The sequence below is a fragment of the Drosophila tropicalis genome, unplaced genomic scaffold, assembly GCF_018151085.1.
Source record: "Drosophila tropicalis isolate 14030-0801.00 unplaced genomic scaffold, ASM1815108v1 contig_4, whole genome shotgun sequence".
NCBI lineage: Eukaryota > Metazoa > Arthropoda > Insecta > Diptera > Drosophilidae > Drosophila > Drosophila tropicalis.
The window spans coordinates 2,232,446-2,259,561 of record NW_027172862.1 but is presented as its reverse complement, the minus strand read 5'-3'; the positions used below and the strand labels follow the sequence as shown (position 1 = coordinate 2,259,561).

Sequence of the window (27,116 nt, the reverse complement as noted above, 5' to 3'; positions counted from 1 at the left end):
GGGGAAGAGGTCGGAGAGAGAGAAATAGCTAAAGGAGGCAAGTGAGGATTTTCCACGCTTGCTGTTTATTTGCACTAATTTGCATGCCTCATTTGCAATCGCACAGACACACACACTTACACACACACTCACACACACACACACACTCGAATACACGGAGTCAAACACTCACCCACTCATACATATAAACATTTGATTCTTTTTGCATTTTGCTGGCAAACTTTTGTTATAAATTTTCTTGTTGTTGTTGTTTTTTTTTTTTTTTTTTCCCCGTTTTTCTTAATTTTTTTGTTTCGTTTTTGTTTTGCTTAGCTAACTAAAAAATAGTTTTTAACCAACAATTCGTTTTTGTTGTCTTTGTGTTTTTTGGTTTTCTTTTTGTTAATTTCTTCGTTATGCCTTTACCTTCTTCTTCTTCTTCTGCTTCGTTTACCATCAAAATCTTCTTCTTCCTCTTATCTTCTTTTAACTAGACTAATTTAATTTCACTAATTTCTTTTATTTTAATTTAATATTTTTATTTATATTTTTGTTATTTATTTTTATTATTAAATTATATTCATTTCATTTTATGTTGCATACTTTTTTTGGGTTTTCTTTTGTTAAAACTTTGTTCATTTTTGACTAGAAAAAAAAAACACTGTTTATTTGTTGCTGTTGTTGTTGTTATGACTTGCTTGTTGTTGTTGTTGGATTGCTGTTGACTTGTGTTCAAAAACATTTTAGTGTACAAGTTAATTATAGTTTATTGTATTTGTAGTTGTATATGACAAATACATTTTCTTCATTTACTCGTTTTTGTGTGGGTATTTTTTGTTTTTGTTTTGTTTTGGTTTTCCCCCTTTTGTTTTATTAGCTATATTTAGTTATACATAGTTGTAGTTGGAACAATTTTTTTGTCGCTTATTTCTGCTTTTTGTTTCATATTTTTTTTTGTGTTTTTACTTTTTCATTTAGTTTTGTTTGTGAGAGAGAGACGAAAAATTCAAAAAACAAATGCGAATTTCATTCATATATTTGGTTTTTGAGTTGTTCTTTTTGTTGTTTCTTCTCAGACTGTCTGTAAGTGTGATGCACGTAAATGAATGTTGTCTTTGTGTGTGTATATATATGTATATGGATGTTGTTCTTGAACGATATTTTCCCACCAAGATGATAAAACCAATAAAGAAAAGAAACCAAAGACACGCACAAAAATAACAAATATACATACATACATATCTGATGGCGTGTGTATTTTCTTGCTGACGAGATGTTTCTGTTCCCGTAATGTTCAACTCATATAACATTTTACAACACTGGCCGTGCCACATTCGGCTTGGCCGTCGTCGATGCTATTTCCGATAGTTTAATATCAATTGGTACACGGGTATCATATAAAGTGGGCGCCTGCAATATAATCCCAGCCGTGCCCACAACCACCGCTATTGTGAATATCCAAAGGAAAAGACGATCCAATACCATGGCCACATATTTCCAATCCTCTTTCACCTGTAATGTAATATGACATGAAAATACAAATATTTATTACAAAAACATTTACCACAATGAAAATGAAAATGATTGACAATGTCAATTTAACTTGCTGACTTCTCGTTTTCCCTATCTCCGCTCACTTATACTCTTTTATTCTGTTTAAATGGATCGCTGGCTAGTTAAGTTCTACTTCATTTCCATGGGCATGTCGAAGCCTTAAGGAAACGGAAAAGTAGGCTAAATCAAATAGTGGCATCGGCCGAATAATTAGCCATGGAATCTCACACGCGGATTTGTTATTTTTATGAAATCATTGGTCCAGCTGCTTAGTCTTATCTTAACTGGTGGACTAGTTAAGCTACTTCAACTGTCGTTATTGTAGAACTACTTCTAAAGGGGATAGTAAAAAGGTGTAAAGTTAGCTCAGCTTTTTGACGTTTAAGTTAAACAACTTATTTACACATATTTTTTGCCTCGACTTGCATTTAATTCTCTTAAACACACAAGGAGTCGTGTATATTTATGTTTGTTTATGTAATATATCAATACTTATACATATATGTAAGTACATATGTATGTATGTATATATGGCTCTTACTGAATTGCTCTAATGCTATTAAATTTATAAAGTAATTACTGGATATGTGAAATCAATGAATAAATTAATTTATTCAGTTATATCTTGATAAACTTTTTTTTGGAATTTAAATCATCATATTGAATATGTCTCTTTCTCTCTCTGTGTGTGTGTGTGTGTGTGAGGAGTGGGTGTGTGTGTGTGTGTGTGGGGTGTATACCGCTCTGTCACAACTCATATTTATTTAGTTGAATTCTCTTTTTGCCATTGCCAAAGCATATGTTCAACTCCCATTAGACGACTGGGCGTGCCAAATGACACATACTCAATGTAAATGCCTTAATGTTGTTGTTAGTATTGTTGTTGGTGTTACTGCCTGGCATATCTAAGTGTCGTTGTCCTTTGTCCGTTCATGTTCATGTTCTTCATGCCTTTAACTAAGCCTCAGTCAAGCACATCATGACATTCCAATAATGATTGAATGTGTGCGTAATTTTAATAAAATACTTTCATTGGCATTTCGTAAGTCTTCTTCTTACACACACACACACACACACAATGAGAAATTCATTCATTCATTATAGGCAAAGACCAGCAAAGACCATCTTCTGATGATGTTCATAAGGCGCTTGAAAAGTCATTAAAACTTTTCGCTTGCTGCCCATTGAGACACTCATCTCATCTCATAACACATTGGCTCTTACAAACACACACGTGTGTGTGTGTGTGTGTGTGTGTATGCTCATAGGAAAGGTCAATGAAAGGGCATCAGGCCTTAGGGTCATCATCGTCATCATCATCAACTAGTGTCCATGTTCTTCATGTGTGTTTGTGTACTCGTATAGGTGTCAACGTTTCAGTCCATTTCTGTATTGATTATTGGCATTTCAATAAATCCGCTCTAAGACCGCTTTAATTTATTGCATTAGGCCCATTAAACAGAAACATCGTCTAACATCAATGACTTTTGACTTCCAGACATTGTGCCCCTCACAACTGGCGACGACTAGGGTACATTGCGCAGATTAATCCGAAATGCTAAGCGGCTTTTGGCCTGGTTTTTATTGCTGATTTGTTTTCTCTGTGCGGGCTAGCCGCAAGGTTTTTTTGCTCCAAAAGGAAAAAAAAAAAACACTAAATTTATTCGTATTTCTGTAATAATTCGCTTTCTCTTGAATTAAACTTTGTAAGCGGCCCTTGTTGTTGAAACCGTTTGGAAACATTAATCGGATATACCTACATATGTATAATGCCAAAGGCGGATATATAGCTGTAAAATGGCGGAACTTTGTCCCCTAAAGTATGCAATAGGCTGGAAAGTATTAATTGCTTTTGACAAATTCATTAATTTTCATATGCTCTGTCTGTTGAAAATGTTTGCTTCAAAGAGTACTTTTTATGCAGATGGCGTTCCAAAATCTCTTTAAACGTTAGAAAAATGTGGATTTTCGTACTACTGTAGCATAATTTAGGGAGCAAAGTTTCTATATTTGATATGATAATGCTATTTCGACTGAACTTACCCGCGTGCTCTCCTCCTCTTTGCGCGTTTGATCCGCTATGTAGTTGACACCGTCCATGGCTTTGTGGAGCTCTGGACAGGTGTGCCAGCGTTGTCGCACATTGCCACGTCCCCCCGTACAGCATTGGGGGCCGCCCTCACGCTGACAGGCGGGTAGAGTTAGTATATCACAGGCGGATGCCGATGGCGGCGGTGGCGGCGGCGGTGTACCAGCTGCACCGGATGCAGCCGCTGCAGCTGCTGCCGCTGCTGAGGTACTTGCACCGCCGCGATCGACACTGCCGGTTACAGTGCCGGCTGCTGCCGATGATGATGATGATGATGCTGCTGCTGCTGTGGATCGATTATGATGATGCTGCTGTAGCAACTCCGACGATTGACAGGCAGCACCGGCGCCCATGCCCTGATGGATTTGGATAGTGCCGCTGCAACAGGAATCGGCCAGGGTTGAGGCCGTGGCCACCGAATTAACTGTCGTCGTAGACTTTATCACATTTGGATTGCCATTGACTCCGCCCAGACCGCCGAGACCCAAGTCGCAGGTGGTGGTCGAGGCGTGCGACTGATGCGCATGCTGCGGCAGTGGCGAGAAATTGGCCGAACAACTTGATTGCTGGCGGTACAAATGCTGTTGCTGGTGTTGTTGCTGATGTTGCTGCTGCTGCTGGTGTTGCTGGTGGGCCAGCGTCGATGTGGATGACGATTTGCCCGATCCGCCATAATGCTGATGATGATTCCCACCGTTTGTCCCATTCTGACCCGTCTGGCTGGACGTGGAGGTTGTCTGACGGAACTTTGTCGGCGTCAGTGGATGATCCAACAGCGAGCCACCAGTCTGTTGATATTGATTGTGATACTGAGCATCGATTAGCGAGGATGTAGTCGAGGTTTGTTGATTCACCGTCGATATGGTCGGCGGATACAATGAGCTCAGGTGTCCGGTTATGGTTGAGGCTCCGCCACCGCTCATCCCCATGCCCATACCCATGCCCATGCTCATGCCCATTCCCATGCCCAGGCCGCCACCACCAACACCACCACCCAGCTCGTCCATTAGATTTAGCGTTTGTACTCTGTGTTGTAAATGTGGCGAAGTGCTCCGCGAGGTTGTCTTCGGGCTATGGTGCATGCTGTCAATTGAAGTCAGTTTAGGTTAAATAAGATTACGTCAGAAGCGTTTTAATGATGAAATGAATTTAAGCTTAGGTTATGTTAGGTTTGTTTAAATTTAGTTTGGTCAATTGAAGTTTAGATAAGTCAACTTAAGTTAGAAAAGATTGGGTCGAAAGTTTTCAATGATGAGATGAGTTCAGATAAAGTGCTGCTTAACACAGTTAAGGATTGGCAAGGGTATTAGGTATACTTAGGATGGAATTGTTTAGGTTGAATTCGGTTTCATTAGATTAGATTCAATTATTTACCGCGATAAAGCCACTGGTGGTGGCAACGGTGGTATTTGATCCCTCAGTTCGAGTCCATTACAGGTGCGTACCATTAAACGACGTGAGGATTTGCTGTCCCCCAAAAGAATATACATACAAGGAGAAAACACACATTAGGATTTAGGTAAATTATGTATTATTTGTAACTGTGTCCCAGAATGGTTGCTTATACTCACATCATTTCGCTGATCGGGTAGAGCGGTCGACGCATTACCAAGAAGCGGGGCAGTTGGTTGATGAACACAGTACGCACCCAGGGCGCCATTGTGTGTGTTTGCGGTGACCTGAAGTGAATGTTGAGCACCAACACTGTCACACAGATGCTGCAGGGCAAATACAAAAAAATTAGAAAAAGAAGAAGAAAATATGGGTCTGAAGTGAGTTGCTATCTCTCTTACTCTCTCCTTCGCCTCTGTCGCTTTTTGACGTTCAGTGTGTTAGTCTGGTAATTAACTTTCAACGCCCACGTCTAATTAGGAGCTTGGCCAACGCGAAAGCAAAGCGAATACAAAAACAAAAAAAACCAACAAGGACAAAAGATCGGGGCGGTCGGCCTTAATTACATCATTTGAGGCGAGCCAAGACGAGGTCCTGTTGCGTCAACTTCGTTGACTCAGACAGGGTCTGCAGGGCTGCTGCATGGAAAAGGAGGGATCCAGGACTTTTGTTTACCAACAATTAGGCGGTCACTTTTCCTCTAACCATTCACCCATCCGCCCATCCACCAATTCCCCATACTCCACACAACCTTGGCCAATTTTGTGGGCGTGGCAAATGACTGTAAATTGCTAGCAGCATTTATGAAGTTTGGCTTGTGGTCGACAATGAACGGACAAATGGACCCACGGCCGACGAATAGACGCAGGGACACAAAGAATAGGTAGGAGTTGAACCATTGGCATGCATAGGGAATTGAGGGTCTGGGGGTTTTGAGAATGATGGCAGTACGATGCTATTGCGGACACGGCATATGCCAACAGACAACAACGGCAACAAAGAACTTTGAAAGTCAGCAGTCGGCATTTTGTAAGCTTCCTTTTTCCGTCATAAATAAATACTCTTACAGTTGAAACCCGGTCCGACTAAACGATGGTTTCTCTGAGTTATCAGTTATCAGCAACGCACACAGACACTTACCTGAATGTATCCAGTATCATGGTGAAGAGGACAAATTTTCCTAATAGCGGCACTACCAGTGACGTGGGCGGAATGATTTCCGCCAGCAGCAGGAAGAACACAGTGAGCGACAGCAGAATGGATATGCTTAATGAGACCTGCAAATAAACAGACAGCCAGATAGAAATTGAGTGAGTGAAAGGAAGTCCCAACACCAACACCAACATCAACATCAGCACACAATTCAATTCAGTTCGGTTCAGTTTGGTTCAGTTCATTTGCAGAATGCTAAATTGAGTTGATTTTACTGCAACACACACACACACACACACACACACACATAAACAGAGTGACGGAAGCTATAGGACTAAAAGGCGCGACAATTGTGCAAAATGTGAGAACAAAATGCAGACAACAAATAGAAACATCATAGACATACATATTTGAAACCCTTGTGCACTCTATGCTCTAATAAATAATTTACACAATCATTTCGTAACTCTCTGACAAGAAAGCAAAGTTAAGTTCTGATTCAATCAACGACTGGCTAAATGCCCTCTACTTAATTTCTCTAATTCATTTGAATGTTTACCGAGACTTCTGTTTGACTATATGCAAAATCTTGTGAAACATTCACTCAATTGATATAAATTTCATATTTTCGAGTAGCCTCATTGAATACGTTTCACTCGTGTTCACAATGTTTAAATTTCACCAATCAAATTTCAATTGCTTATTTGAAATTTATTTTCATTCAATTCTAATTCAAACATAATGAGCATATAAAAAAACATTTTTCGTTTTTGGTCATGAAATAAACGGGAATTCAAAAGGCGGAAGAGATAGGCGCTAAACCGCACAATAGATACTCTACTGAAATATACATATACAGTGTTGGAAAATTGCAAATTGTAGTGCTCGTTGTCTTGTCTTGTCTTGTCTTTGATCTCTATTTTATATTATATACTTAACACTGAATTGTTAACATTGTTCTTAGCCGATTATCCGGCTGCCATATGGACAAAGTCTTGGGAACAACTTCTCTTTGTTAGGGTATGAAAACATTGAGAGCTCAATAAAGCAGAAAATGATTTGTGGGGTTGCCGTGAGTCCTTACCAAGTATTATTAAATGCTAAGCACACAGGTATGAGAAGAACTGCCACGAGCCTGCCACATCACCTTATTTATGTCTCGCCCTCCCTTTCTTTCTCTTTCTAGGTGTGTGTGTGTGTGTGTCTTACTCTGTTTGTCCTTCTGTCTGTCTGTCTGTCTGGGACTGTCTGACTTAGACTCCGACTCTCTAAGCTGCTTGTAATGAAGTGTGCGCAAAAAGTAATTAAATGTCGAAAATGAGACGCGCGATTTGAGTCCCATTTTGAGGGTCCTTTATACATATATATATAAGTATATGTATACATCTAAATATAAGCTAGTGTGTGTGTGTGTTTTGTGTGTAGCATATATTTTGATGCCTAATGATTTTATGATAATTAGCCTTAGTTTTTGAATGAGAGAAAGAGGACTTGTAAAGCGATTAGTGACATTGCCTAATTAAGGCTACAAGTTGAAAGCAAAAGCCATCACTTTCTCCCATTTGCCATTCACCCAAACCTTATATGACCTAGAGATGTGACAATGAAAAGAGCTCAAATTACATATATATATATGTATATATAATGTGTAAATCTGTTCATAACTGCAAAAAGGTAACTACTTATAATATTAAACTGGACCTAAGCTTGTGTTTAGCTTAACTCCATGACCATAATCAATGAATGAGATTCAGGGATTAGTTTAACAGGTTAAATAAGTACAATTACTTATGCTGGCTAATTACTGATTAATATTAATTAATAGTTAGTATTTCACTAACACACTTGCCACTCATACATAGGTAACTAGAAAATTCAAACGCTTTGCCACACTGTGAAGTGAAGATGAGTTTATGTTGACTACATTAACTACATTGAAAATCAGTTATCACAAAGTGTTTACACATATATTGAACCGATTCTTGGCCCACTTCGCATATTTGATACATGTCGCTAGAGATTTGAAAATGAATACATTTGTCAATATTTACTGAGCCCACTTCCAATTTCAATCTACTAACTAATGAAAATTTCATTTTTATTGATTTTTTGTAGGTTTTTTTTTTTTTGCTTTGCACTATGCCACACTAATTACTTAAATATATAAAGAGGCATCTTGGTGGAAATAACTCTATTGAACTATCAAGCTGTCAAACCGTCCATTCGAGTTTCAAACGTGATTCGAATCACGCTATCATCGCCCTTATTGCTTGATTCAGTTGTTTGTTTGTGTATATCTCTCTGCCTCTCATTATTTATGCAAATGTTGTTGTTGTTTTTTTTATGTGCGGGGCGGTGGAGAATGTGTAATTAAGGTGGCAAATGCATTTGTCGCGCCTTCAAATGCCAATCTGGTTACCCATTAACAATCCTCTCTCTATACTCTCGCCCCCCCATCCCAATATCCCATCTGTCCGTACATCTAATCCCTGTGGACTAAAGTTACTGTCCATGACATTTCATCGGTCCTGGTCCGCCTGCCCGCACATAAAACGTAATTGTTTCGAACAATAAAAATAAACCAAAAGACAGAAGTGGTGGGGGGGTTTTTCTCCTTCCCCCTTTTGTATTGTATTTCTTTTTTTGGCTACTTAGTATTGGGCACAACTACCAGTTAAACTGCCCCGCCTCTTGCCACTGGATGCCCCCTTCATCACGTGCAATTGCATGAATGAAGTGCGTTGTGGCGCATATGCATGTAAATTGGCAATTCCAATTCCAATTCCGATGCCATCGCAATGCTGAAAGCTGTCCGGGACTCTCTCTTTCTCTCTCTCTCTCTGTGTGTGTGTGTTTCTCTGGGCAAAGTGGGCTTCAGGCATCAGGCTCGAGGCTCGAAGCACCGAGCACCGTCATGCTGGGCAAATGCGGTGAACGTGCCAGAGTTTGGAGTCAGAATCAGAAATGTTTCCCGCTTTTAGGCGCAAATATTTGTTTATGTGTGTTTGTGTGTGTGTGTGACTGCAGGGCCATAAAAGATAAAAAACAACAACGAGAAATACGAGACGAGTGATACTAGCCCAACATACCATCAGTTCAGCCATACACTTTACATATATGTATGTATGTTAGTATGTGTATCTAGACGGACAATTATAAGTATGAATGAAATACCAGAACTAACTCTGGCAAAAACTTCATCCCATTTAACTTTCCATTTGTTCAGCAGTTTGCTCAAAATCTTAAAAACCTTGTGTTGTTTCACATTAAGAGCAGACAAGACATGACGCAAGTTCAGATTGTCGAGAGCTTATACACTTTGACATTGAGATGATGGAGCATTCTCAAAGGATCAAAAATCAGGCTCCTGCCAGGTGCAAAGAGCATTGGGTATCTAAACGCATGTCAGTGTCTTTTCAACTCTTGGTTTGACGCGCACTCGCAATCGAACTAGAAGTCGATGCGTAGAAATGTACAGGTTCCTTCTCAATAGCTATTAATCAGGCCTACAAACTAAGCTGATCAGACCAATTAGCTGATTGCGTTCCAAAGAAATTAACAAACTATTTTTCTAAGCTTAAGCCTGCTACTCCGTTTCGGTTAACATGTTGAAGAATAAATTATTCCTTTGAATTTGTATTATCAACAATAGTCAAAGGAAGGAAGCAGTAGAAAGGACTTTCTAAACACTTATAAACACTTCTTCAGTTAACCATTAGGAAACTATTTTTAAACTATTTTTAATTCTTGGGTTTGTAAAGAGATGGTCAAAAGAAATTGTATTTACTTCTTTAGTCCTTCCATTATTAGAGTGGGTGATCGATCATAAAACCAAGTCTATGTTTTACATTGTCAACTTGCCAGCTCTCTGATTAATCGTAGAATAACATGTATGTACATGGATTAACGTAGAATAGATAAATTAGACTCCAGTTTAATCTAACGGATATTTTATTCCACTATGATCTGACTATAATCTTCTTGACCCTAAAATCAGATCAGATGTCTCTCTCTACCTCATCTATTAACCTTTATTCTTATCTTTTTAGCACGTATGTAACTAGCTGTAGTTAAAATATTTTAACCTTTTGTGTCCAGAGAGAAAGAGTTCATTATAGGTATTCCCCCTACTATTTAATAAAAGACAAAGAAATTAGATTAAATTTTGATCGAAGTAATATTTATGCGAGAAAATGAAAACTGAAGTATTTATGAATAAATTTTGTGGTCTTTTTTGGGACAGCTTTCAACGTAGAACTAAAGTGATGCAATCAGCTTTGATCTAATCACAATTTAAACTCTTTTGTCACTTCATTTTATGTGATTACATAATCCACATGTCCAACTGAAAAGCAATCACTATCTCTGTTCGTCACAGTCGCTCCCTTAGTACTTTTGGGCCTGTCAGTTTATGTTTCTGTTTCAGTTTCAGTTGACTGCCACCTGGCCAAATGCTTACCATTGTCAATATTTATTACACAAATTATGCGTTATGAGTTTACCACCCCAGAGAGACAGAGGGCCAGCGGTAGAGAGAGAGAGAGATCCCCTGTTTCCCATTACAGCAGCTAGTTCACTCAACACCCATACTTCCATTTCCCATTTCTCCCATCTCCCACCTCAAAACCGCTTAGTGTTCGTCGGCGTTTATCCTCTTGCCTCCACATAAAACCGCCAGCGCACACAAATTATTTTTGCATTTTATTTATTTTGAAAATTGGCCGTAATTTATTCATAAGTCCCAGGCAGCGTGTAAATATTTATATTTTTATGCATTATGCCTTTTTCTTTTTTTGTGTTGTTATTTCATTTTTTTTTTCTTAACATTTCACCGTTGTACGCTTTAATTTTTATTATATGTTTTTTTTTTTTTGACGTTTTCCCTGACCAATGAGCACAAAGAGGCAAGAACCACAGTGTACTGGTAAGTTAGTGTGTGTGTGTGTGTTGGTTTGTGCGTGTATTAAATTGAATCCAACATGTAATTTTATTTACTCAAACTTAAATGATGGCAAATCAAAAACGAAAAAAAAAAAACAACAACAGCAACAACAATGTGGTAGAAAGAGCCAACAAAAATGTTGAAATGCATTTTCATTTTCATTTGAGTGTGAAATTATATGGTTTTTTTCCCCCTTTTTTTTTTAATTAAAAGCACATTGAGGCTATATAGCCAGAGGAGTGTGGGCTGGTTTGGGCTCGGCTTCGGTTTCGGTTCGGCAAGAGTAAAACAGGGCAATAAATTATGGCAATTGGTTAAACGCAAAATAAAAAAAATATATATATATATAAATGGGCGGTCCAATTGCGAGGCGTGTTGCGTGGCTGCGGCAGATGTGCGCGAGGGTCATGGTTTTCCAACTTTTTGGGGTGTATAGTTTATAGCATACTTTTCAGCGAAAAAAAAAATATAGTTTTTGAAATGAACTACATCAAATGTAGTAGAGTAGGTAGTATCAGAAATAATATAGAGTAGGTAGTATCAGAAATAATAAGACAATGGAATGAAATTGAATAGAAAGCCATAGTCCTTGATAGAGCATAGAGGCGACTGACGCACAAGGCTCAGGGATCAAATCTCAGGCGTGCGTCTCAATGTAGTTAATAGTTCTCAGTGCTTAAGATCATTATCCTTAACACAGTCAATCAATATTAAGCTTAATTCGTACTCACCTTTTCGCCACTGTCCGATGGCAAATAGAATACTAATATGGTTAGAAAACTGATGCCCATGCAGGGTATGATCAAGTTAACCGTATAGAAGAGCGTTTTCCTTCGCATTGTAATGTTAAATGTAATGTCCAGATATGGCTCATCGCAGCATGTATAGAACTTCTCATTCCTATAAACAAATAGACAGAAAGAGAGAGGGGAATGAGGGAGAGAGATGGGAAGTTACTTCTGTCAGTTAGGCAAATTTGTTACGCAGCAAGTAAATATTTATTAATGTTATATATTTCTTATTTCTCTTCTTTTTTTTCTCTCCATATCCGCAGTGCACAAACACATACTCACGCAAAACACATTTATGTATGTGTTTGTTTGTGTGTGAGTGTGTGTGTGTGTGTGTGTTCTGCCTAGATATATGCCCCTCCAATCACATAAATCATCGGCCACATGATAAATATTTTAAAATGTTGAAAAAACAACCAATTTTACGGTTTTCCTCATGTTATTACTTTTTTTTTTTTATTATTTTTGTTGCCCTCTTCTGTACATTTTTGGCCTCTAGGCGCAAAATGCATAGGCGTATCCAGCCCAGTGCTGGATTAAGACTTCGCGGGTTCTGTAGCAATCTAGGCATAAGTTTTCGGGGTCACAGGACAAACATTAGGAGATCAAGTGACAACAAGTTAAAACAGGATTAATTTCTAGTTTATCTGACTTTTTTTCAGATTTAATATTTACAAATTGAGGCCCATTTGAGAACATTTGACCTATTTTCCTCAATTGCCAATTTCTAACCGATTTGATAAAGATCTTTTTAAGAATACAAACACAATTAAGCATCCTTTAAAATAAAAACTAAACACTTGGAGTCATGAATACATCATCATCATTTAAAATACTCAAAAATTTACAAAACTCAAGCTTGATGAGTAAATATTAAATATTTGTCAATTTATTTTGAACAAATGAATGAATATTAAATCAACTTTTCAACTATCCTGCTATGAGGATAATCCGGCACTGATAAACCCGGATAGATGATGTATCTATGTTTATATGTATTTAATATACAAACATTTTTGTTGATATAACCTCTGCAAAGGGCAATCAGTTAGAAATATATCTTGGCCAAATAGTAAATTGTTGATCCCATGAAACATAATTTCTTACAAAACAGAATAATATACATACATAAACGTATAAATGTGTATAAGGTATTAAGGATCTCAGCAGAATTATAAAAATATTTCTTACAATAATCGGCAGAGTATTTTCATAGGAGCAGATCAGTAATTAACTTTAATGGTTGTTCAGACTAAGACTAACAAAATGTTTATATAACATTTCACAAGAATTATCTCTTTAATTAATAATTTGGCTTAGCTTAGGGTTTAGTAATAAATAGGACAATGTTTTACAGACTATAGTTTAGTATTTAGCATAATAATTTTAATAGATCAAACTATATCACCTTAAAACTGTCTGTCTTTAATAAGGTTCTCAAATTCGGATGTTATATCTGAGAAGATAGTTTAAAGATAGTTTGGTATTGCAATCTAAAAAAAATTAAGTTTGAATCAATTTTCAATATTTTTTTTAGGTTTTCAAACGAAATTTGTTTAATTTTTCAGAAACTATCTTTATTGCAGACGATTCTTGAAAAGTTTTCCTTTAAGTTTAATCTTCAATTATTCTTTTTTTTTTTTTTTTTCATTTTTAAAGTTAATAATCTTTGTTATTTCTGCTCGCTTAAGTTCCCACCGGAGAGAGAAAAGAAACAAAAAAAAAAAAAAAAAATATTCAAGCAAAGAAGGGAAGCAAATTTTCTAAATTGAGTGGAGAGAACTTTGTGGTCGCACTTAAAAAACGAGGCAAAAAGAAAAAAACTCTTCAAACAGTAGCAGAAGGACAACAATATATATACATATATGTATATATATATATGTAACTGGCGGCCAAAAAGGGGTAGACCAAAGGAAGGAAATGTGGCCTGGTCTCTGCTGTAGTGTATGTCTGTCCATCAATAATTCCAAGAGGCTTGCGGCTTCATTTTGAATAAGAAAATATTGTAAATAAATAATAAACAAAGTAGGAGAAGAAGGCGTCATGGTGTGTTGGTGAGATGATGGGAGCGGGGGAGGTGAGGTGGGCGCGGGGGTGGGGTTAGCCAAAAAGAAGATGTCGACAAGGATGTGGCCGCCAGGCAACTAACTGTTTGTGGCAGTTGACTTTCCTTCGAAATAGAAATGAAGTATGTGGCAGACCAATCTAAAAGGAAAGAAAACAAAAAGTTGGCGAAGAAGCTGAAAATAAAAACGAAAACCAGAATGTTGAAGGCAGGATGAATGTGAGCTCGGGTGTGTGGATGTGGATGTGGGTGTATGGGTTTGGGAGGGATGGGTTCGAAAGGCTGAAGGCCAACATCTTGTGGGTAGTTCTGATAGCTGCAGCCATAAAATATAATTTGCCAAGGCAATTCCACATGTCAAATGGTAAATGCGAAGGCAACAGACCAACGGAAACAAAACAAAAGAAAAGCCTCGAAGAACTTTGATGCTAAAATAAAATTTGAAAATGCCTGATGAATAATCGTGCAACCCAATCCAGAAAATATTGAGAATCATTAAAATGAATTTGTATTTAGACATAAACGAAATGAAACAAAAATAGATAATGAAATCAAATCAATTGAAAGATTAACATTTTTTATGCTAATACTTTTGTCACATCAAATGTTGCCAGTCTAACTAATTAAATCTTAATGATTGCTAAACTCTACAAATTTTAAAGTATTTAATAAATGTATGCCTTAAAGTATGCTACAAATTCAAATTTGACGAATAGAACGCTAATTAAGTTGGCCAAGAGAACGCCAACTCAAATTGAGATAAGAGATTTTGTGGCCTCAGTTTACTGCCAACAAGGACCCTTAAGCCGGTATGCGGCTGGGATAGCCTGGGTGGTATTAGGTAAAGGTCAGTTAATAAGCTTGGTAGCGGTTTCGGTTAGTTTTGTTGCCAACAACAAGAGAACGAAGAAGAGGAAAGAAGAAAGAAAAAAAAACAAATTTCAGTAAGAACAATGAGAAAACAAAACAAGACATTCGAAAAACACAACATACAATAAATCATAAAATAGGCAAAAAAAGTGAGAGCAAAAAAAAAAAAAAAAGGAAAAAAAAAATTAAGGGGAATGAGAAATGGGCAAAGTCGGCAACAACACACGAGAGGTCTTCCACCCTAACCCCAACGCCCTTCCGCCGAAAGAAAAAAAAAACATTGATGCTTGCGCGTGTCTAGGCACGGGACCCATCGACGCCTAGTTCTTGGCTGGCGCCACGTAGGCACAACAACAACAACAACATGGGGCAATAGGAATAGGAATGGCCGTAACAATCCCGCACCAGCAACAACCAGCAACAACTTCACTTTGATTTGACTTGGAAAATAGAGGCCATCCCCATGCCCATTCTACCTCCATTTTACATCCATCCTCGAGCGTCCTTCATCTCCATTTCCATAGCCACTTTCACTTTCTATGTATCTGCTTTAAGCACGTTCTTCTTCTGCCCCTTCTTTGGTGGTGGCACACCATTTTCCTCTCGTATTTGGCAACAATTCATCAATGCGTCGGAATCACGCGGCGTATGCGTAATAAAAACCCAAAAACGGAATGAAAATGCCAAAATGCTTAAAGCAAAATGACAACAAATTTTTTTTCTCTCTCATTCTTTCTATCTGTTTCTGTTTCTGTTTTTTTTCTCTTTTTGCTTACGTTCCTTCGTTTTTTGCTATGATTTCTTCAATTGATTTTTGACAAAGTGAAGTGAGATTGCTAGACAAGCGAAACGACAACGAGAGCGACCAACATAAGAATCAGAGAGAAAAAGAGAATTCAAAATTGCCATCACTCTCCATCCCTTGGGGCAGGGGATGGGTGTTGGTTGGCACAAACTGACTAAGGCAGTCAGTCAGTTTGTGTCTTTCGGTCAGTCAGCCGAAATGGCCGAAACGCTGATTGACAGCAAAGGCAAAAGGAGGCAGCGGAGGAGAATCAGGAGAAACAGCAGAAGAGGCAAAAGCAGCTGGAGTCAAAGAACAAAACGCATAAATACAAAATGATTGGCAAACATAAAAAACCCCAAGAAAAACCAACCCACAAAACCATTACCACCTAGTCAGCGGGGAGTCGGTGGAGAAAGTGAAAAAACGAAAACCAAGAATAAGGAGAAGCACCTAGCGAGAAGAAAGGGATGATGATGATGTTGAGGTGGTAACGGGGAAGCGAAAAAAATTACATGTCGAAAGAGGCGAAAGAGACGAAAAAGGTTGCAAACGCTTGATTGATTTCCACTACAGAACTTTGTGCCGCAAAAAGTTTCGGGTAATTTTTCCCTCTTTTTCGTTTGTGCTTTCTTTTTTCTTTGTGTATGTGTGTGTGTGTGTGTGTTTGGAAAATGAAAGAAATCAAAGTAATAGAATTTTAATAACTAACATAAACACGCTTCGTTGCATGACTTGAAAAAGAGCCACAAATGGGTGTGGCACTGAGGTGTGAACAGAACCTGAAATAAACCCAAGAGGGTGTGCACTTGAAAGTTAACTAATTATGGTTTTAATCGATCTGATGAAAGATAGAAAGACCAGACAAAGCATCTGCCTTGTAATCACGAAATCCAAATACAATCAAAAGGCAAACCATAACGGAAATCAGACTAGAACCGATAAGAAAATAAAAGCTGTGAGCAGAAAGAAGCAGTGGCAGGGGACAACAACGGGAAGAGTCCTGTATATGTGCCTGGCCTGTTAATTTTAAAGGTCACGCATGATTAGCAAAACAGACACAAAACTACGAAAATACGTGAAATAACTTCAGAGGTAAGTTAAAGATCCAAAAAGAAGAGTTTTAATGAAGGAATAACATAAACAAGGCCATTAGGTACAACTTAAAAGTAAAGAACTTTAAATTGTTAACGATTTTTCATGTATTTCATCAAATTTTTACTGTTTTTCAGGATAAATCAGAATTATTTAACTCCTTAAGAAGACTCAAATTGCATTACTAATGATTCAAACCAAAATCTCAGCTAAGTTTTGAGGCAAGTTAACATGGATAATTTCAAAAATGCACCAAAAGCTGATATCTATAACTCCATAAATAAATAACTCCCACACACACACACACACACGCACACACATGATGATACATATCTATGTACAATACCACAAGGCAGTCCCGCAGGATTCCTATAGTAAAATTCCTTTTTTTTATTTTTCTTCCCTTTACTTCTCTTGTCTATACTTCTGCTTTTTGTACATAACTTTCTTATCCTATTTACCAATATATCAATAAATGAATTAAAAAAAAAAAAAAAAAACATATCTATGTACATGCATGTGTCAGTTGATATGGTATAATACCAATTTTAATCACATTTGATACCCGAATGTTTGTAAAAACACACAAAAGTTAATGGGAGTCTAAAGAGACTAGCAAAATCTACATATATCGACATTAAGATACCCTTTTATGTATAATTGATGTCTCATTTTGTACTTGGCAATATTAATACAGAGAGTAGTTAAAAGGTTACAATTTCAATTCCATTTGATTTTGAGTGAAAAATATATGCAATTGAATTGAAATCTTAGTTGCTGAATTATGAAATAGACAAGTTTCAAAGAAATCGTTGGCCTACAAATATTATCCCTCTGATATTCGCATCATTCCCAAGTACTAAACACAAACGGCACAGGCAAAACACTTTTCTCTCTCACCCAGCCATCACATTTCATAACCGGCACGTGACAAACTGTATGACAAAGCTAAAATACATTTGGGGCAATAACATTTTAAGACCAGAAACGGAAACGGCGGGCTCAAGTCATTGACAGGAATTAAAAAGTTGACAGCAGGCGAAGCAAAGCAAGGCACAATACAGAGCAGAATCAGTGGCAAGGCGAGAGTGAGTGAGTTGTATATGTATGTGTGTGTGTGTGTGTGTGTGTGTATCGCGTCGCATTTGCAGTAAATTATGCCACAAGTGCGTGACACATTCACCAAAAAAAAAAAAGGAAAAAAAGGAAAAAGAAGCGGGAAGCGGCGTTGGCGTCGGCGTCGGCGGCCTCTGACTTCCATGGTCGGGTGGCAGTCTTTATTGTCTGCAGGCTGCTGCGCCTAAAATGCTGCAACATAATTCACAGCACGTACAGCAATTTTCCCATGAAGCCCCCATCCCTACTACGGACAGCACGCACTACACTTCACTCCACGCCATGAAACGCCAAGCCAAGCCACTGTACCCGAACCACTTTAACCACCCACCTGCTTCTAACAGGATTCAGTTTTAATGCCCCACCGACAGTTAAATTAACTGAAGGACGACTCGACATCTCTCTCTGTGTTAGGTGAAGTAAGAATGCATGGGCGTGGCATGTACAAAAAGAGAGAGGGCGGCAAGGATAAGAGGCATGTGGCATGTGGCATGTAGCTGGTTGGTTGGTTGGTTGGGTGGAATGAAATCAGACAATCAGAAGTTGATTGACAGACAGTTACAGCTAGAGCTACCTACAAACATTCACACACAAACGCACCGACATGACCCTACAACAACAACTCATTTGTGAATTTTCAAATCAGTTCATTACACAAGCCAACAAATTAAACCATCTACTAAAGGTTTTACTATCTCATTTCTTAATCAACAACACAGAAATCGTTAAGAATCGTAAATAAAACAAAGTTTTCTAATTGTTAGTTCAAATTTTAGTCCTACTTAGTTTATATAAACATTTTATTTCGCAATCTGGAACTACCGGAATAGAGAAATTATCATCTGATTAGTAATCTAAAAAGAACAATATTATTCGTCACCTTAAAGTGCTCAAACTCATCAGTTATGCATAACTTTATTCAAAATCATCTTATTCTAATGGATAGTTGAAAATATTATTGATAATATATTTAGCAAATTATTCAATATTTTATATAGGATTTTGATCCTACTTCTCTAATGAAATATTAATTCAAATCTCATACTATGCCTCTATAAAGATTAAACTCGCTTACACATAACATGTAAAAATTTTGATCTAAATCACTAGTCTATATAAGTTCCAGTAGTAGCTTCGATAATCCAGTTTATCAGTTCACTATTCAAATGTACTCAAAAACGTCAAACTCTTTATTCTGATGTTTTTAATTTAGACCATCCTGAACTGTGAAGTATTTAATTGTAATATAACTCACTTGATAACAGATGAATATCCTTTTATATAGACTCAATGCTTTTGGCAAGTCAAAACTTACCGAATATATAATACAAACGACTATTCGTTTCGGAAATCATTTGGAAAAACTGAACTAAAATTCTCAAATTTTGGCAAGCTTTGCCTTTTCTAGATCATATTTAAATCAGAAATAAAATTCAGTCAAAAGATAACATTGATAAAAAAAAATCACTTGTGTGGAGGGAGATGAAGTTTTCTGTGATTTACTGCCCATTTTCCGCAACAAAATAGTTCAAGGAAACTTTTCGTCTTTGCCCCACATACAGGTAAATACACACACATACACACAGGTTTCTTGCTTTTGCCCTTTGTCCTCCATAAACAACACTTTCACGACTTTCACGGACAATCTCCGAAAGCAACAAAAACATCAACAACAGCACCAACAACAATAACAACAACAACAACAACAACAACCAGAAGAAGCCAAAAACGGTAAAAGAAAATTTCATACATATAATAAAAATAAAAATGGCTAACATAGGAGACGCAAGTCGCGCATATTTGTGGCCTGGTGGCCGGGCACGCGTGCCAACAAGGCCAAAAGGAACAACAATAGCAATAACACCAAGGATACTACGATTCCAACAACTCTGTTTACTACACACTTTCCCATTTTGTTTTGCTCTTGTAAAAATTTCATTGGCATTGGCATCAGACTATTTCCCCCATATGGAAAAATATTAACAACAATTTGCAGAGAAAAGAAATCCAAAGAAAAAAACAAAAAACGAGCTAAAATCAAAACTATCAAAAGAAAAATATTAAACCATCAACAAAAGAGAGATATATAGACATAAATTCGAAACTATTTAACTGACCAATCTTATAGATATTGAGGATTAGAAAATGAATTGAAGCATTTTCATATACTGCCAAATATATTTCAACTTACAATATAAGACAAAAAAATATTTGATTTTTGAAGAATGTTCACTCTTATTTGGAATAAACAACTAGGAATAAGGAATAAGCAACTCTTTTACAATTGATTTTAATCCTTTAATCGAAGGAAAGGAATAAAGATAATACAGATTTTTGTTTGTTTGTTTTGGGACTCTACAAATTGAATTTTGTTCGTAATTTTTAAGAACCCGAAGGAAACTAGTAATGGAAAAGAAGCTCAGTCAAGTTTAAGTAATTTATCAAAACTTCTGAAACTATCGGTAATATAATATTTATTGTTCCGTGTGAAGATTTCTAAATATTTAGAATAGAAAAGTCGTTTGCCATTTCTGTTTAAGGTGTAAATTTGTTTGAAAGCAGGACCAAATGTCTTTATTAGGTATGAATGTATCTCTAGTTTCAAGGAACTAATAGTCGAAAAGCAACAAATTTCAATACTACTTTACATTTGACCTTTTTACCTCCCTACTTTGAGTTTGCTGGCCTGAAGCGATTATTTTGGTTTCGTGAGATAGAATTAATACTTGTTAAAGGAACAATTTAATGTAAAGCAAAAGGCTTTAATGCTCTGTTATGGTGAATTCAGAACAAAAAAAAAAAAAAACCTCCAAACCCTCCATGACAAGGAGGAAGTCTTTAAAATCTATACATACATATACTTTTTTTTTTATTCTTTGTTCTGGGCCTAAATGCATTAGAGCCAAGTCGCAAACTCAATTCCACTCACAGCACAATTTGCCCATACTCTTGCCACAGCCATAGCCATAGCCCTAGACTCTGCCCCCGGTCTCAATTCTCTTTATATGAGTATGATGCGTAAATTGCTTGTTGCCTTGATGTGTGCACACAAGCGTATATATGTCTAAGAAAGGGGCGTGGCAATTAAACAGCAGCCTCTTCGTTAGCTTTCACTTTTACACACACCCACGCTCTAAGAGAGAAACTGACAGAGAGAGAAAGAGAGAGAGGGAGAGAGAGAGGAGAGAAAGAAACACACACACATACCCTTAGACAGACAGAGGGCAGAAGAAGAGGTCATTTTGTTTTGCAGATTCTTATGCCTGCTCGGGCGCCAAAGTTTTTTAATTTAAAAACTTCAAAATCCGAGAAAAAACAACAACAAAAAGAACAAGAAAACATAAGCAGCAACGGCAGAGAATGCCAACAGAATGGACGGGTTGCTGTGCGTTTTTTTCGGGGGCCTATTGAATCCTTGTTGTAAAGAGGTGTAAATAAAGACCACGCCCCTGACATATATGGGCCAAAGAACGCCCTCAATGCGCATCATCATCAGCAGCAGCAGCGGTAGCAGCTGTAGCAGCATTTCTAAGGCAAAGTTGCATCCTTGACCTGGGTCCTGACATCCTGAAAGATTTGTGTTTGTGTTTTGTGACAGCGTCCAAACAACTTGCCAAAGGAGTTTCTGCCAAATTCTTGTACGGATAGAGACAGCAACTGAGACAGGGAAAAAGGACCGAGAGAGAGAGACTTATGGAGGTAGCAATGAATGCTAAGACGAAGATAGAGAGAAAGAAGGAAAAATACAAGAGAATCGCTATTAGAAAGAGCGAACTTACCGCACTGCAGGAACTTCAAGTATATCCCATTCGACTGATGTATAAAATTCGGACAGATCCACGCCCACTTCAACAACATTTGTGCCATTTAGCTCATCGATATGACGCAGATCCACCTAAAGGGTAACAAGAAATAGAAAGAGAATGAGAGATTAAATAAATGGCAAATAAGTCTTATTATTTATGTTAAATACAGATTATTTTGTTTATCTACCTTAATTATAAACATTTTATTTTGTCAACTAAGATTACCGTACTTTAAAATTTCCCTGTGATCTGGGAAATATCACGGTTACAATACGCCGAGTCACAGAGCAGAACAAGTTAAGACAAGACAAAACAGCACAGAACAGGACAGGACAATAGAAGATACTGGTAGACACTTGGACACACACTTACAGAAACACACACGAATATGTAGCACCTGCAACTGACTCAACATTTTATTGCCAGAGAGAGAAAGAAGAGAAACAGAGTCCATCAGGACTATAGAATTTATTCAAAAATAGTATACGCTGCGCTTCAATAGATCAAAAATATTATCTTTTATTATACCTTACTATCATTCAAATTCCATAAATCTTATCAATTTTACTTTCTTAGACTCTTAATTCAACTCTTAAAACCTCAATCAAGTCTCTTGTGTTTAAATTTTCCAAAATAAAAAGTTATAACTGAACAATTCTTGAAAAAGGATACACACATTGACGCTCCATTCTTATATGCCGGAGGATAATCAGCTGTTTTAGGAGTAAAGAATAAAAACCGATAATAAAGAAGTCTTTATTTCCCAACTTAAGTGCAAATTAAGTTCACATTTATTTACACTATTTCTAACCCAAAATAAAATGTGGAAAACTGTGCTCTTAGGAATTTTGTATTGAGTCATTCATTTATGTTGATCTAGTTTGGGTATAAAGTTTGTTGTCCCTCAATCTGTTAATCCTGAACCTGTTGAAGATACATATCTATCTCCATGTAACCGAATTTTCGGGCATTTGGATCTTTATGAGTTTACCCAATTTCTGTTCTTGGGCCACGAAAATGTCAGAGGAGAAGGAGGAGTAGGAGAAGTTGAAGGAACGGGTAAGAACATTGTTGGAAAAGCGTGAAATTTGAAAAGTGACGTTAATTCGATTTGTGTGTGAGTGTGGGTGTGTGTGCAAAATCAAGTGTGAAAATTGAGCCTATGAACTTACACTCCTGCTATATGCTTAATGCCACACCTTCTCGGCAGAACATTCACCGCCTCCCATTTACTCTCACCTTGCCTTTGACTTTGGCTCATGACATAAAATTAGGAAATCGACGCCCGATGCCTTTCAACATGAACGAACATGAAGAGAAGTAGACGATGTAGAAGAAGTGGAAAATAATCAGACAGGATGCTTGATGGGTGGAATGGGTTGGGCTTGTTCTGGTTCTGGTTCTTGTCCTGCTTCTGACTGGGCTGGGCTGGGCTTGGCATCCAGGAAGCAACCGGCACCCGGCCAGGTGCTTTTTGTGATGCAGCAGCAATAACTGTTACTGCTGCTGGCTGTAACTCAAACTCAAACTCAAATTCAGACTGTAACTGAAACTGCTGAGGCGGAAATTGTTATTTTAAGTGGTAGCGGAAATTTCACTATAAGGAAGTTACGATTTACTAAAATATTTCCGTTGTGCAAACGGTGTGGGTGAACAAAAAAAAAAAAAAGTAAGTGTGGCAGAAATACAGTTACTACTTTGTGGCATGCAACAAACAAACACACAGACACAAACACATCACCCATACATTTGTATGTATAAAAAATGCTTTCAATGCAGAACCAAAACGAACAAGATGAAATAGAACCGGACAGGCGAGGACACTATAAGACAGGACAAACAAGGACAGAATGGGACAGGACGAGACAAGTGGTTGTCTGTTACCGGCGAGTTTATAAATATTTTATGAAAATTTTCTGTCTCTTACACACTCTGTTTGATATTGCTTATTTTGCGGTTAATTTATGCGTGCAGAAAACAATTCTACACTGACAAAAAATGCTGGAAGGTTAATTATGTATTTTATCATATTTATATGATATATAATATTCAAATCAAATATGTAAATTCATCAAAGTAAATTACAACTGTTTGAAATAGATTCCACAGCCTTTGGAAAGTAATTTTTGAAATTCATTATTATTATTTGACTACTATTTATAATTCTAATAACTCAATATAGAAATAGTCCCAAGTCCCAGATCTGTCTGTCTGTTTTTGTCTTTCTGACCATCTGTTCTGTTATAAAATTGGCTGTTAATTTAGTGAACAAGTAGATGTTAATAGTTTACAACTATATCCTATATGGCAGAGTTGTGCCTTTTAGCATTACTTTTCCATAAGCATTGAAAACAAAACCATGCCAATGAAAAAAGTATCAGTTTCATTATAATAAATTTTTAAAGAAAAAAAAATTTTTAAATTGGCCAAAGAATTAAGAAAAGTTAACAAAAAATTGAGAATTTATTTTTATTTTTTTTTAATTTTTCTTCATTTTTTTTAATTATTCTTACTTTTTTTAATTTTTCTTAATTTTTTAAATTTTTTCTTAATTTTTCGTAATTTTTTCTAATTTTTTTTATATTTCCTTATTTTTTTAAATTTTGTTAATTTTTTCCTAATTTTTCTAATTTTATTTAATTTTTTGTTAATTTTTAAGGATTATTTTAATTATTCTTAATTTGTTCTTATTTTTTCGTAAATTTTTCTACTTTTTAAAAAACAAATTTTAATGAAATTGTGTGACCAATGAAGCATTGTTAAAGTAATGCATTAGGAATGACTCTGCAAGTTAATAATTCAATTACAGTTTCGAAATTGTCAATAAAAATAATAAGTAAAAATTATAATTTACTCACCTGATGACCTCCAACAGTTTGACCTCACTGAGCAATGTAGCTCGAACAACTGATGCGGCCCCCCTCAGTTGCAGCTTCTTTTTATAGGCCCAGCGTTGGCAAAGAGCAAGAGAAGTGCTCTCCCATTGAACTGCACTGTCACTCCCACGCTTAGTTGCTGATCGGGAGAACGGCTCTCGCTCACTTACATATGTAATCGCCCTCTCGCTGACGTTAGCTAAGTGTGCATGCATTTGAGCGAGCAAAGCGTGAGCGGTGTTGGTGTATGTGTGTGTGTGTATTGGGTGGCTTGGCTTTCCGATGGGCTTATAAAAGAACACACACATACACTAACACCGATCGCCCGCTCATATGCACGCACACTTAGCTAACTTCAGCCCCATATGTAAGTGAGCGAGAGCAGTTCTCCCGATCAGCAACTAAGCGTGGGAGTGACAGTGCAGTTTAGTGGGAGAGCACTTCTCTTGCTCTTCGCCAACGCTGGGCCAATAAAAGAAGCTGCAATTGAGGGGGGCCGCATCAGTTGTTCGAGCTACATTGCTCAGTGAGGTCAAACTGTTGGAGGTCATCAGGTGAGAAAATTATAATTTTTACTTATTATTTTTATTGACAATTTCGAAACTGTAATTGAATTATTAACTTGCAGAGTCATTCCTAATGCATTACTTTAATAATGCTTCATTGGTCACACAATTTCATTAGTATTATAATTAAATATTTTCAAATGAAGAAAAATTTAAATTTGTTTTCTAAAAAATAGAAAAAATTAGGGAAAAATAATAACAAATTAAGAATAATTAAAATAATTTTAGAAATTTAAAAAAAATTATTAAAAATTAGGAAAAAATTAAGAAAAATTAAAAAAATATTGGAAAAAATAAAAAAAAAATTTAAAAAATGAGAAAAAAATAATGAAAAAATAAAAAAATTTACGAACAATTTAAAAAAATTAGGAAAAATTATGAATAATTAAAAAAATTAAGAAAAATTGGACCAATTAAAATTCTAAATTTTTGTTAATTTTTTAATATTTTTTTTTTTAAATAAAAACTTGTAATTATAATGAAACTGATACTTTTTAATGCGAACGAAAAATTTTCCATTAACATTGTTTTTTTTCAATGCTAATGAAGAAGTAATGCTAATGCTTAACGGCACAACTCTGCTATATACATACATATGTACATAGTATATACATAGGTTTTGCCATGCGGTCTCCATGTCTTCTGTTTGTTAGTTTATGTAGTTTATTAAGTTGGCTATGAAAAAGGAAAACGCCAACAAACTAAAATTGGTTATATTTGTTAAGTTTGATGGGTTTGTTTTTTTTTTACTAAAAACTTTTATTGATTTACTTAATTTGTATTTGTATGTGAATGAAAACAATTTCCATTTCCAATGTGCATTAAAGCTGATACAGAAACTTGAATGTTTTAATTTAATCATAGACGTTCTTTTATTAATTTTTTCCCAGTGTAGTTTTCCCAAAACAATGAAACGTTGATGGTTTAGCAACAAAAACAATGACGAACGCAACGGAATGGTTAGTGGGGTGGGAAAGAGGGTGGGGGTCGGAGTGTGTATGAGGGGAACAAATGTTGGTGCGTGTCAGAAACGTTGTTAGCGCCTTGCCTTTTAATAGTAAATGAGAATTTAGCATATACAACTGGAGCTTATGTGTGTGTGTGTGTGTGTGTGTGTGTGTGTGTGTGTGTGTGTTTGTATGCATTAAGGCCAAGTCGAAAGTTTAATGAACATGTTAAGCAACATTGACAATTCCGTCTGTCTTACTTTTGCCTTGAAACTCTTGACTGACAATTAAACATTTGAAGGAAGGCTTGAACGCTATATACACACACACACACACACAGATACATATACACACAAACTCACAAAGATGCGCGTACCCACAAGTTCGTACGCCTTAACCTATTAAACGCCAAGGTCCTTTTTGGTCGGAAAGGAAAATTTACAACTTACAAAAAGTTTGCCAAATGTTTCAAATAATTTAAGACTCTCACCCACACATACATACATACCACACATTTTTTATAGTTAGATAGAGTAGTTTCGCTCAACTTACGGCGATGGTATCATTCATTTTACTATTTACTGCTATGCATCTAAAGTTGGAAATGATATATTAAGGTCGCCATATCTTTGACTTCTCCTATATCAGAGGCGAACTATAAAATATTTCGCTAAGTAATAATAAATTATATGAATTCCTGCGGATCTAATGTGGATAGTATCAGGAATATAAGTTTTGACTTAAAATTTGAGACTTTATTGCTTAAAAATATTCTAATACATAGTCTCCTATGCTTGCCCCAATTAAGTACAAAGATGGCATCAATGGGTTAATATACAGAAACTGACGAGGGAAGAGAGGGAGAGAGGGAGAGAAAAAGAGAAAGAGCTATTTAATTGTTAATTGGGTGATGAGTGGGTTACTAATTGTTGAAGTTACTTGCAACTAGAAAGTTAACTCAATTCATTAAATTCTTTGAAACTATGGTTTCTAACTATTTAATTTGTTAAAGGCTGTGCCATTTTTATGGGTAGCTAATGCAGCTTGGTATGCACACACACCTACGCTCTCACCTATGCTGTGTGCAAGTGT

The 27,116-nt window shown here is 36.6% G+C and overlaps 1 protein-coding gene across 5 annotated transcripts in view; it reads right to left on the bottom strand.

The window, feature by feature from the left end:
• Positions 1 to 1,139: 1,139 nt before the first annotated feature.
• nAChRalpha3 (nicotinic Acetylcholine Receptor alpha3) overlaps positions 1,140 to 27,116 on the bottom strand; it is a 91,905-nt gene continuing 65,928 nt past the window's right edge. For 4 of the 5 annotated variants that reach the window (XM_068285320.1, XM_068285319.1, XM_068285321.1 and 1 more), the window contains 7 exons: positions 21,609 to 21,724; positions 11,840 to 12,008; positions 6,155 to 6,291; positions 5,194 to 5,340; positions 4,997 to 5,089; positions 3,577 to 4,705; positions 1,140 to 1,491 (listed from right to left, as the gene is read on the bottom strand). In XM_068285320.1, the coding sequence (XP_068141421.1) occupies positions 1,291 to 1,491; positions 3,577 to 4,705; positions 4,997 to 5,089; positions 5,194 to 5,340; positions 6,155 to 6,291; positions 11,840 to 12,008; positions 21,609 to 21,724 (1,992 nt within the window). In that variant the 3' untranslated portion in view covers positions 1,140 to 1,290. Of the gene's footprint in view, positions 1,492 to 3,576; positions 4,706 to 4,996; positions 5,090 to 5,193; positions 5,341 to 6,150; positions 6,292 to 11,839; positions 12,009 to 21,608; positions 21,725 to 27,116 lie in introns of those variants that run through there. The other variant, XM_068285322.1, reaches the window with a different exon arrangement.